The sequence below is a fragment of the Alligator sinensis genome, unplaced genomic scaffold (genome assembly GCF_000455745.1).
Source record: "Alligator sinensis unplaced genomic scaffold, ASM45574v1 scaffold442_1, whole genome shotgun sequence".
NCBI lineage: Eukaryota > Metazoa > Chordata > Crocodylia > Alligatoridae > Alligator > Alligator sinensis.
Window position 1 is genome coordinate 8,472,372 of NW_005841829.1, and position 13,514 is coordinate 8,485,885.

At 39.4% G+C, this 13,514-nt stretch overlaps 1 protein-coding gene across 1 annotated transcript in view; it reads left to right on the forward strand.

Annotated features, from left to right (window-relative positions):
- NELL1 (neural EGFL like 1) overlaps positions 1–13,514 on the forward strand; it is a 537,948-nt gene that overhangs the window by 417,847 nt on the left and 106,587 nt on the right. The window contains exon 15 of the mRNA XM_025199761.1: positions 9,040–9,135. Coding sequence (XP_025055546.1) covers positions 9,040–9,135 — 96 coding nt within the window. The remainder of the gene's footprint in view (positions 1–9,039; positions 9,136–13,514) is intronic.

Consider the following 13,514-nt stretch of genomic DNA (forward strand, 5'->3'; position numbering starts at 1 on the left):
CCCAATGTCGGCACTGAAGATCCTTGTGCTTTCTGAATAACTGAGCATTTCCTTTGGAGATGTCTAAGTGCTTCCCATTGAAATGAATGGGAAAGGCGTGTTCCCCTGCAGGGCAAAGTCAAGTCAGCCTCTGGAGGCTCACACGAGATACTTTTGCCTATTAAAAATGTGGAAAACTGTATACCCACATAAGTGACACAGAATGCCATCCTTATTCTGGTCATCTACACCAGAACTTTGCTAGCAGCTATGCATAGTGGCCATGTACAGATATTGTACTTTTACTCTTATAAGTGATCAGAAACTGAGGTATACCAATAACAGAACAGAAGTCCGGTGCGCAATTTCAATATATATACCCATAAAAGAACAGAAATTCAGCACATATAGATTAGTTTAAGAATGGTGGAACCCAATCTAAGACACGTCATCCTATCCCCCCCACCTCCCCCCAAAAAGCAGCTTACAGAAAACCACATAACTTAGATTGATTCTGCGTCACGCTTTTTGAATGTCTTTACCTAGCCTACATGTTTAGTGAGTGAAACTTTTGTATGTGTATAGATTCTATATTTCTTCATATCCTACCATGTTTTTATGTTTGAATTTAAAGGGAAAACAACCCTCTGCCTTCTCATGCTCTCAGCTTCTGTTTGTTCCCATAAGGCACAATGGAGTCTTCAGTTTGATCATAACCTTAGAAGCCTCAATACCTGCAATAGGTTTGTACCTTCTCAATAAATTGATGTTAAAAGCCAGCCTAGTCCCTTATCTCTTCTTCCTGGGAAAGTTCACTGATAAGGTGAGAGAAAGCCAACTCCAACAAAGCCTTCCGTCATATGACAGTGCATACCACCAGTTGAACTTTAGACATAGCTTTGGCAGAGAAATAGGGCTATTGCCATTTATGAACAACTCCTCAGGACTACAGGTGGAAACAACTGACAGTAGGGTAGAGGAGATGCCAAATTTCTTTCTGCTAAACATTTTTCAGAATGTAGGTTGCAGGAAACAGGTGAGATCCTTTGAGACCCAAAGCTCTGCAGTTCCATAACCTTCCCTCAGGCAGTAGGGTTCACAAAATATTTCATTTCAGAGTATGCCAACTCTACTGTTGCTTGTTGGCGAGTAAGAGTGATCATTTTGGAACTCCCTATTCAAACATGGCTTCAGATTAAAGTAGAACTTGCCTTTTATATACAAAAGTTATTATGCTCCTGTTTTGGTTCATATGAACATACATGAATGACAGTACATTTTGTTTTTGTGATCTTTATTTGATTGGTGCCTAACAGCATATAGGAAGGGTTGACATTTTTCTACCCAACTCAGCTTATAAATGACGGGTGCTGCAGACGTCTGTATCACTGGAGCCTAGATAACATTTCCTACAGATCTTATAACAAAATTGACAGTTCTGGCAAAATTGCCCTTTGCGTTATTCAGTGATTCTCTACAAAACTACCTTCTAAGAGAGGTAGGACCTCCTCACATTCAGTCCATGCACATATTGAGGAAAATATTTACTTTAAACGGAGAAATATTTTGAAAATATAAGACTTTATTTAGGAGTCCTGAGTCAAGCTGAAATTTCACTGTAGTCCATTCAGTACCGTTATTTTATTTGACTTAAATACTACTGAATAGGAGGATTCTTACAACAATGACTTTGGGTTTCCTTGTAGAAATTCAACATAGTAAGTTCTTCATTTAATTCTCCCATTAAAACATTTTACTGCAAATGCCATAACTATTCACCATTTTAACAAGTTTTCCTCTGGAAAATATTTTCAGGGACAGTATGTATTCATAGACGGGGATTAGGTATATAAGACCCTATAGAGATTTATCATACTAACGTTACATTTCTTGGATTAGTAGAATACCTGCAACATGGGCTCATGACAGGTTTTCCATTACAGAATTATGATGCTGAAGGGTATGAAACACAGTGGAAGCCACAGACACAACAATCTATAAGACTTAATAAGAAGTTTAAGTACAAAGGGAGGCAGCTTCATAAGACTACCTGAGCTTCAGTTGATTTACTATGCAATCATTGAACTGCCTTCCATTTGTTCCTTGTGTCTGTCATAAATGCAAGGTTAAATGTAAGGATTCAGTTTGTATTCTTGATTCTACTGGAATTGTTAAGGAAACAACTAACAGATCTCTTCTAAATTCTTTCTTGTCTCCAACTCAGTTTCCAGTCCCACTTCTAGAAAAATCACAATTTTGCCCCTGACATAAATGAAGCAGGAACAGGCCCTAAGTTAATCTTCCTATAAATATACATCCTAAAAAAAAGGAGGAAGGGAGGGGAGGGGAAAACCCAATTTACATTAAAACGTTAATATTGCTAAGTCAAACACTTGGAATTAAACTTGCCTGAGCAGCATGGATTCATTATATCTTTAATTACAATATCGTATACTATTTTTTACTTCAGGACTCCTGACCTGTTCAGTGAATAAGTAGTTATTCAGTATTACCTTTTGTACTATTCATTCAGTACTCAGGCCTTAGTGAAAACATGCAATCAAAGTTATGCAATGAATACAAACCTATTAATTTCCTCCTTGATATTTTGCTGGTTCTCTAACAATATTGTCTAACTGCTTCACAAATATCAATGAAATTATTCTAACGGCACACACAACACTAATCTGACATGTGGTATTCTAATTCCAATTTTCCAGTTTGGGGAACTGAACCTTAGAGAGATTAAGACTATAACGATTGAAAGTGTCCACTAATTTGGGTGCCCAGATTAAGGCAGCCACAATCGTGTGTGTGTATGTGTGTCCTTCTTTGTTTGTAGTTGAACTTGATTGTTAAAAACACAATTGTCATTGATTTTCACAGGCAGCTGTGATGGCTTATCCCCTTAGAAAAAATCATAGAATATTAGGGTTGGAAATTACCTCAGTTCTAAGTACAGACAGTCATAAAGCCCAAGGCTGAATTATTTCAGTCTTCATAGGTTAGTCTGAGCTGCATAGATTGAACCTATAAGCAAGTGAATAGGCGTTCACTTTTGCTAGATGCCTGTAGTGGCCCAGGCCAGAAGCCAGGGGATGCTAGGGCATGCCTCCTTATTGGCTGGAATAGACAGATTGGGCCAAGGCTAGCCCACCTACCCTGTGAGGGTGGGGAGAGGGGGGTAGGGGAAGGGTTTGCAGGGGGGTGCAAAGCATCCTGGGATTCTGCGGGACTGTGAGTAAACTTGAATCTAGAGGGGATCTGGGACAAGTTCAATAAACCGATTTAACTTAAATCAGTTAAGTCTGATACTACATCCATCCAGGTTTATCTTAAACTGTTTTCAGCCATTTTGAAAGCAGTTTATGTGCACTAAACTTCTGCTGTGTTACAGATTTGAACTGGTTTCCAATCATTTATACTGGTTTATGTGTAATTTCTCTCTCTAGCCCAGGAGGTCATTTAGTCCACCCCCCTGCTCAAAGCAGGACCATTTGCAGCTATATCATCCCAGCCAAAGCTTTGTCTAGCCAGGTCTTACAAACCTCCAAGGATGGAGATTGCACAACCTCCCTGTTCCTACAAACCTCCTTGCATGGTGGCTGTGGCCTCAAGTTTATGTCTGCATAGTCCAAGCCTCTTCCCTTTTTCCCCTCAGACTTTGGCTTTCCAACCTTTCTCCCTCCCTGCTTATTCATATCATCCATCTATCTCCATTTTATCCATGGTCTGCAGTTCCTCAGCATTTATATCAGGCAGCTTACTCCTTCCTCTTAATTGCAGTGTGGGTACGGGGAAGAGCATCAAGAACAGAAGTGTGCTGGTCTCTCCCCTCTCAGTTGCCTGCACGTGATGCCAGTCTCTTCCCAACCCTTGGTGCTAGCGGGGAAAAATATAGAGAAAGTTCTGCTCAGCTCCCAGGATGGAGCATGCCCAGTTCAGATATAATCTAAGGAAGTTTTACATTTCCAAATGCTAATAAGTGTGTATTCAGTGCGTCAAAAGAGTTTTCAGTCTCATAACCTTCCTGCGTTCAGACAAATTTTCATGAGGATAGCAAAACTTTATATATAAAACATATATCTCTGATAACATCATCATCTCTCTTTCCCAATTTCAAATTCCTGCTCCAAAGTATGCATTTTTTAAATTATTTTCACGCCTGTCACATAAAATGGTCAAAGTCTGGCAAAGGTATAAGTAACTTCTTACAGCAAGGCATGTAGAACAATCTTAGCTCTAGTGATGCTACGGTCTCATTCATAATAGTTCAGATACCCCACTCCACTCCTGTCCTTCCCACGCACACCCAGCATCTTTGTTTTCCTAGCTATTGTTTGCTGGGATTTTTTACTTTGGCAGGACATTCAATTCCCTGTAAACCCAGATTGTAAGGATTAGGTCTGTAGGACTGCTAGCTATAGAAGATGAATAGCATATAGTTTCAATCTTTTTTTTGGCACTTTGTTTTACTGAGCCAAAAACAAAGGATAACCAACAGAAATAAGCCATTCAGAGCAGCTGGTCCAAATATCTAGAGACCTTTCCCATTTCTCAGCCAGTTTGAGGGAAAAGGCATACTCTCTTTCTGTATAGCCCCTTCCATAGCTACTGTCCTCTCTCACAAACACTATAGGCAAAAGTCTGGGTTAGCCCTCCATGTGCTTTAGCTTGCTTTTTTAGTCTTGTCACCAGATCTTGAAATAACATATAGATCCCTCAGAACATCAGTGTATTGACATTGTCACATTTCGATGCTGCTGCTCCAGAACAATGACATGGCTTCATGATATGAGGGATTACACGATGTTAGTGCAAGGTAATCACATTTTGATGTAAGCATCCCTGTGATGTGAGGCAGAGTCTTGTTTCATGTTAGGCATGGTCTTTGCCAATAGCAGATACTTAAAATGAGTGTCTGTCTTATGTCACAGTTGCCTGACTTAAAAAAAAAATGCTGGAGCATGTTCAGGTTTCCGTTCATGTTAGTAATAAACTTCCTTCTAAGAACTCATTACGTTAGTGCACTGACAGAATTAATCATAGCACCACAGAGGAAGCGCGTGACAGACTTTTGCTTAGGTTTAAATTGTATTTTACTGTACTATATGTATGTGTATCTCCTTGGCTCTGATAAATACTGGAGGGCATGCATGAGTTATGAGCAATAAATCTGTTTGCATTTTCTTCCCCTCCTTCCCATTATTCCTCTCCTACTATTTGAACGACCCCAGTGTTATTTTTGATACAGTACTATATTTGCTGTTGATGATAAATTCTGTTTACTATTTATGATGAAAATTATTGACGCAATAGAAACTATTTTTTCCCTTTTCTACATCCATTTTTCCTTTTAGAACTGTTTTCCTGAAAATACCTATTATCTTCATGACACATGGGATTTTAATGTTTCTTTATTAAAATTGTTGATTAGCTATCACTCTAAGGCCAATAAAGATTTGGATATTTTATCTCTTACCTTGCTAAGTGCTAAGGCTTTATTTTTTCTGAGAATGCTGGCCTGGTCTACATGAGATGCTTTACTGCACAGTAGACTAATCTACTGTCTAGTAAAGCATCACTGTCTACACATGCAGGAGCTTACTGTGCAGTAAATTAGTCTACTGCTCAGTAAAGCTAAATAACATTAATTGCATGTGTAGATTCACCCACTGAGTTCAAAAGTGAATTCAGTATTTTGACAAAATAGAATCTCATGAAGTAGGCTGTCAGCTATGAAAATTTATGCTTTTCTGGGGTGATTAGTCTGCCCTGCCTTCTGCCAGTATTCTAGAAAGAGCATCTGTGATCACATCCTGTTTTTTCCTAGATTTATTTAATATCCCTTGAGCTGTATGTCATAATATTCCTTGCAGTTGCCTGTGAAACTATGTTGTAGAAAAAAAGTGAAAAACCACAATTAAAATGTTTGTCTTTAAACATTTATGTTTTGTCCTTATGAGTAAAAAAAAAGATTGGTATCTGGAGTAGAGTAGATAAACTTAAAAAAAATAAATAAACCCCCCTAATATGTTGAATGTGTGCAGCAATGAATATTGGATATTATAGTGCTTTCTTCCCACTTTCATGGGATTTCTTATGTTCTTCCATTACCATCTTCTATAAATCATTTTAGAATTCCATTACTTCCACATTTTTTCAGAAGTTAGATAAAATACTACAATGTCTATTATTAGAATCTCTGATCAGTATATTGATTCAGTCAGAAGACAGATGATTTGCTTCAATCACCTTCAAGCAGTTAAAATTACAGAATTTTCCTAACGTTTGGTGTTTTATTCACTTTGTTATTCTTGTTAGTACATTGCAAAATAAATCTAAAACATCTCTTCTGTTATATGGCACTTCAAGTCTTTTCATACCATTTATGACATCTCTTTGCCAACACTCCATCTGTGATTTTAGCTTGCAGAAACACTTTGCAGTTCTTTTATTAACTCAGATGCAGAGAGCTGCTGTTTAAATATTAATTGTAGCTTCACTCACTTGTGTGGTTGAGCCCAGTAGGTACCTCAAACTGCAATAAAGACGTGGAATTTTTCTTTTTGGATGTGCTATATGTTGGGCAAATTGTGGCTCCTACGAAGATCCTTGCTAACGCTATTTAGTGAGATCAAATCAGGCTCATTTTGACCTCTGCCCTTAAAAAAATATGTAAATAGCTTTAAACTTCAAGATCAATTTCTCGTCTCACTTATCTCAGTGTGACTGGAGCTACTCCCAGTTCTGTCTTGAAGGAGCTGAGCTAGATATATTACTAGAAAAATTCTATGGTACTTTTTAAAATCATAATTACTCATGCCACTGAAGAAGGACACTCCATGCCTGAAAGCTTATCCAACAGCTCTCCCAACTATATAGGTGGTCCCATAAAAGTTATTAAAAAAGTCCTTGCCTCTTGGACTTTTCCTGGACCATCATGGCTATAAGGCTAGTAACAGACATTATGCATAAACCAGTTTAACTGATCAGAAACTGGTTTAAGCCTGTAACAGAACAGATGTTCAGTGCACATAAATCAGTTTGAAAATGGCTGAAACTGGTTTGAGATAAACCTGGTTGAATGAATGCTGCGTTCCCCCAGAGGCTGGTTGGGCACGGTGACTGCCCACAAGTGGCAGCAGCAGTGGTGGTGGCAAGGGCATGGTGGCAGCAAGCAGGGAGTTTCTGCAGGCAGTTGAGGTGGTGTCGGCAGCATGGGGGTGTGGCTAGTGCCAACCAGCAGTTGGCAACCACCTGCAGAAGCCGCTGGCAGCATTGGTGGCATCCAGTGGTGATCGGGGACCACCTGCAGATGCTGCCGGCAGTGTGTGTGTGGGGTGGGGGTGTGGAGTGTTGAGCGGTGACCGTCTGCAGGCATCTCCGACAGCATCAGTGGTGCTTTTTGCAGGGAGTACATGACTAAGCTCAGAGGGTATACTTGTACCTGCATGCTCCCCCTACATGTCGCCAATGCCTGGTTGAATGTAGTATCAGACTTAACTGATTTGAGTCAAACCGGTTTATGCAATGTCCATCCCAGACCCTTTGGTGGTTAAACTAAACCAGGCACCCCCAGCATCCTGGCATGCTCTCTGGGCTGGGCAGGGCTCTGCTCCACAGCAGGGCTGGCCCCTCTCCTCTGCTCCTTGGCTGCAGCTCTGGCAGAGACTTGTAGGCACAGCAGGGTCTGCCTGGTTTCCCTGTGCCCTGCCCCCCCCCCGCCCTGCTTAAGCAGAGATCCCTTCCTTCTGTCTCCCACAGCACAGTATGCTATCTTATGCTATCCACAGCACAGTATGCTATCCACAGTATGCTATCTTATGCTGTGTAAGGCAGACAGGACAATTTCTCCTTAGGTCTTTTTGGAGGCAATCAACAACTCAGATGGTAATGTCCCTACATCCCTTCCTTCAGAAAAGACAGACAAGGTTCTTTAGGTAAATCTGATATCTTTTATTAAACCAACTAAGTAGTTGGAAAAAAATTTCATAGCAAGCTTTTGGGTTAAAAAACCCTTCATCAGGCTGAGGAAGCATTTTCAGTTGGTGTATATACTCTTCCTGGATGGAATGAATAGTAAAGAAGCCAAAGGCTGGTATGCATTTTTGTTTGGAAAAATCTGTTTAAGAAGAGCTTGCAATGAACGAGGCTTTGTTTTCTGATGGGGTGTTAAATGCTGATAACAGAGCTGATAAATGCTCTGTTATCAAGTGGAGGGGGGAAGGGGACCCTCCCTAATCAGAGTGTACTGCCAGGACCTGGCCACACACCCCTCACCTCAGCCGTGTGCAAGGGAAGGGAGGGCTCTAGCAACCCCCGGCTTCTAGCCTGAGCCACTGCAGGCATATGCCTGCATTTCTGGGATGTCTATTTGGTTACAAAAACGGTTTAGCCTAGCCAGGTTAGACTAACCTGCAAAGATTGAATCAATTCAGGCTCAGGCTTTTTAAATGGCTGTCCCTAGCCTAAGACACTAATCCTTTTTTTTAAGTATGAGCCTCATGCAGTGGAGAGATTGCACCTGATCTACTTCCTCTTCTGTTTTCCATGTGTCCTAGGCCATTTGACTTTCCTTCTTGTGACTATAATATCCTTATGACAAAGATTTACATACAGCAATAATATTAAGACAAAGTTCTATTTTAAAAATCTTTTAATGACATTTGTCAGCTGGCAGTCAGCAAAATATGACCAGTCAGTTCCATAGGAGCTATCAATACATGCTCTGTAGGTCACCAAAGTACTTGTGTTCCAGAACTTCTACTGAGTTCAACAAAAAAATGATCAACCACATTAAAATTGTTTGGATTCTTTTTTCATCGAATGAATATTAACTTTTTTTTTCTGGGGTTGTTTGCCTTGGGAGCAATCAGATTTACTCCTGTATCATTTTCCTGAATTCCAGCCACTTTTGTTTGCAGGCAGGTTAGATTTTAGTGTTTCAAATTCCCTTAGCAAATAAAACAGTATTTGGTTGCCTGTCTTTGGTATCTCACAAATGTATAATAAATAGAGAAATTGAATTGTACTTTATCATTACTTTTTCTTTTTCAGCATTCTGTGAAGAGGGATGCAGATATGGTGGGGCATGTGTGGCACCTAACAAGTGTTCCTGCCCCTCTGGATTCACAGGAAGTCATTGCGAGAAAGGTAAAGTAAGAAGTACGATACCTTGAAGAGACAATTGCTGCTTCCCATTGTTTTACATTCTGGATGTTTTTCTCCTCAGTGAATTGTGTATATTTTGATTATTTGGTAACTGATTTTTCCTACTGGAAAGATATTTTCAATTTCCCATGGATAATTAAAAAAAAAAATCAGAGCACTGCCTGCCACTGTTTCTAGTGGACATCTTTAGTGCTAATTAGAGATAAAGCCAACTGAATGAAATTGCCCCCACCTGTCATTTCTGGTGTCACTTGAAGGTGACCTTCTGATTTTCCACAATCTGTTCCACAGATAAGATCTAAATTTAGAATGTGTGTTTCTTGGTTAAATTGTCATTACTTCTACTCTCTGTTTAACCTTTTGTGCTCTTCGGCTTTGCTACGAACTTCACTGAAGTCACCATCACTATCAGATTTTAAAATATATGAGGGCATCTCAAATGAAGCTGGTTCAGTTAATTTTAACATTTTCCCTAATGTTTTTTTTAAACACCTGTTGTATTTGCTGCAGTTCGGTGAGGCCATCTCTCTGAAAATATCTTTCAAGGAGACAGAGATTTGGAAGCATATGATCAGCATTTGGTGTCTGTGAAAACACCAAGTGACCCTAAATGTCAGGGAAGGACTACAATGTCCCTAATCTTTATGCTAGGCCATTGCTGAGTGCCAACACACATGCTATTGTTTTACATCCCAGTCAAATGGTAGGTAGCAATTTCAGTATTGCAGGTACTGGTGCTTCTATTGCCTCCTACTGGCTTGAGTCATGCAGGCCACCCAAAATAGAGCACCCACACCAACCAAAGCTGACTGAGTTTACACCCTGCTAAAGGATTTTGTGGTTCTACACTATACTTATCAATGTTTTTGTGCAATATCCATAATTTGTTCCCAAATGTATAGCTTGCAAACTAAAGTACCTATACATGGGACAAAATTGACGGTATTGACCTCTTTTTGTTAAAGAGAAATTTTTAATTATAAAAGAGAAGAAAAAAAGCAGTAATCCAGAGGTTTGCAATGTAGGCTACATTGATTTAGCTAAGTGAAATGTTTTGTACTCTGAACGAGATGAGATGAACCAGATTTTGTGACCCTTCTGTTTCCTTTTGACCAGTTCATGTGGCACATATAGAGTAGAAATTTGTTTTATCCAAAAAGCTATGGATTCGTCCACTATAAAGAGGTTCCCAAATGGATTTATAGCTGGTATGGCCAGGTGCTACATTGTTCTCCTACACCGCATGGCAGAGGAGGTTAGTAGAAAAGAAGCTGTAATGTAGTCTGTTGAGCTGTGCGCTATGCTCAGCCAGCAGACAATCTTTTTGGGACTGCTGTCAGCAGGGCATATTTGAGCAATCCCCAAGCAGCTTTGATTTGTATGTCAGCTCAGGTCAGGCAGAGAATCAAGAAAACTGTATCTGCCTCCTTGATATGATGGTTCCTGAGTCATTTGTCACAGCTGAGAACTGGTTCATTTGTCCTATTAATAATGAAAGGAAAGAGAAGCCATAGGGATATGTAAAATGCTTTGTCCAGACTACTAAATCAAGGCTGTGTATTTTATTTTGCTGTGCATTTATTATAGCTGTTTGTTGCTTCAAACTAAGTCACTGCTAGTTGTACACTCAGTAACAAACTCTTCTTACTTGGTCTTCTCAGTTGAAGGAAACCTAATAGTTGATGCAGGATACATGCAGTTCTTTTGGGATATAATTGGCTAGGTTTTGTTAAAAAAAAACAAAAAAACCAACCCAGGATGTACACTTGATGGAAATATTTATTGTATAAGCAACCTTTGATAATTAGCATGCTGGTTCTGTCTAATAAATGGTTGTATTGCTCTAACACCAAATAGTTTAAGCTCCATTGCTAAGGAATTATTTATCTGCTTTTGGGAGTTAGCTGTCGTAATGGGTAAATTATATTTTTGAAGCATATATTCAAGCCACTTTCCGTTGGACCATTAGGAATTCCTTTAGTTATTAGTTCCTTATGTTGCATCTACAGTTCTGTAAGTAAAGTTTATCACAGCTTCTGCTTATAGTCATTAAGTCACTACCCTGGGGGTCTTTAAGAAGAGGCTCGATGCCTACCCTGCCTACCCTGCCTACCCTGGGGTCATCTGAGCCCAGTTTTCCTCCTGCCCAGACAGGGGGTCGGACTTGAAGATCTACAAGGTCCCTTCCGACCCTACTTCTATGATTCTATGATTATTCGTACTTTTTAATTTGAGATTTTAATTGATTTAGGAATCAATTATAAGTTAGTATTTGTTGATGCAGTTCTGCACCTGTGCTAATGGACAATACAGGAAATGCCACAGATTTCATAGGAAAGCAATGGTTCTGGGTAGGCTTTTAGGTTACTCTAAGTCCTTTCCTGTCACTAGAAAGTCTTAGGATTTTTTCCTTTGTAGACGGCTCCAATGGGATGTCAGTGACTTTAGCACTGGATCCTCAGATTTTACAAAGGTGTGGTTTCTTGGCACAGCTAGAAAGGGCTGTACCCACCATTCTTGAAACCTGTACTTTTCAGCTCTTTTGTGTTTACCTATATAAAATAAGGAAAAGCAGAGAAAATATGGCAATGACAAGATCCCCATTGCATAATTTGAGCATGGTTATTTTCAAGTAAGGTAAATGTCAGGTGGAAGTTAGCTTTTTGTAGGCACCGTCTATCTGACTGTGAGGTAGGAAAGAGAAGTTCTTTGCTTTGGATGTTTATAGGATGTGTCATTGGGATTCTGAGTAAAGTTGACTAAATAATGGCAGAAGTTTATAAATCTTAGATATAAGCTTAAATTGGAGAATGAACTGGAGCTCTATATGTGGGAAATGATAGCATGCATCTGTGTTGTATAGGGCCTGATTTTTAGAAACAGCCTCCCACATTGCAACAAATGCATTGTAGATACACTTAATATCACTTACATATCACTAGCTGACACCAAGAACACTAGGTATAAGGAATAATAATTTCACTCCAAAATGCGTGACTAGAAACATTACAAATACACAGTGGAAAGCTGTGTTGAGGGCCTTTTATTAAATAGGCTCTCAATACTCAGTCCTTAAACCTAGAGAAAGTAATGTATTTACTTACAAGAGAGTTAAAGGGAATAGCGTTAGTTTAATATGCGTCTTTTTTTACCCTCCCTGCAGTTTGTTGCTTCATGACTTGGAGGAAGATTAAGGGATTCAAATAACATAGTTCTTTTCAGTTGTCAGTTTTGCTAAAAATAGACATCTCTTTAGACTTTAACATATGGTAGTATTGTCTCCATGACTTCCTATGTCATATTGTCCAAAGAGAATAAAATGATGGGATGTTACTTTAAATCAAAGCTTAAGTGTTCATAGTGAAATCTTGTTCTGTGGAAGCTCATTGCAAACTGATGCATATCTGAAGTAAAATGAAGTTTTCAGTAATGTATTCTATTCTCTTCTCCTGCATTTGAAGATGTCCTTCAAACCGACAACACAGCAGTCCCTTATACATTATTCGTGAGCTAAGAAAACTTCACATTGTTTACAATTATTGTGACCCAAATTGGCTTCAACATTGAGAAAAATGTAAAATGAACTAGCAATTACAATTCCCCCTGAGTAGCAGGTGTCTGTTTTTGAATGTGAATAGTCTGTAATATATCCATATAGGCTTCCCAGTGATGCTCAAATGCTAGGATTTATGTTGATAATTTACTTAGGTTTAAAAGTGAAATTAATATGGGCATTTAAGGCAAATGCATAATTCAGCTTGCTGGTAAAAAGAAAAAAAACCCCATTGTTTGGAGCTTTTGTGTGAATTAAAGAAACATTAAAATCCAGTTGTGGGACTGCTTCCTACCTTGCAGCTAAAATGAACGTGCAGATTAATATGGAAGAATATTGCCAGGTATTTTTTCCCTAGTGCTTGTGGTTGGGTTTTTTTGGTGTAGGACAGCTGATAGATTATAATGCTTCCTTAAAAGCCATAATACTAACTAATGAAATCTGTTTTTCCCTTTTTATGTTTAGCAGCTACTTCATCTTTCTGTATTTTGTGTAGAGAGTAGGGCTGTGAGAAATTTCGGCAGCCATTTCATTTCAGAGGTGTTTTGGGCCATTTTGGAACCCAAAATACCTAATCTGAATCAAAACGGAATGCTCAGAAACATCTCCGAAAGGAAATGAGGCATCCAAAATGTTTGGCAATGTTTCAGAAAATGTTGGAGTTTCAGAGCTGGGCTTGCAGGGAAACAGCTGTATGCTGCTGCCCTGCCACGTGACTTGGCTCCACAGGGAGCAGAGATCTGGGGCAGTGCGGGGCAGTCAGCAATGTCGAGGAGACCCCTGGCTCAGATCTCTGCTCCCTGCAGAG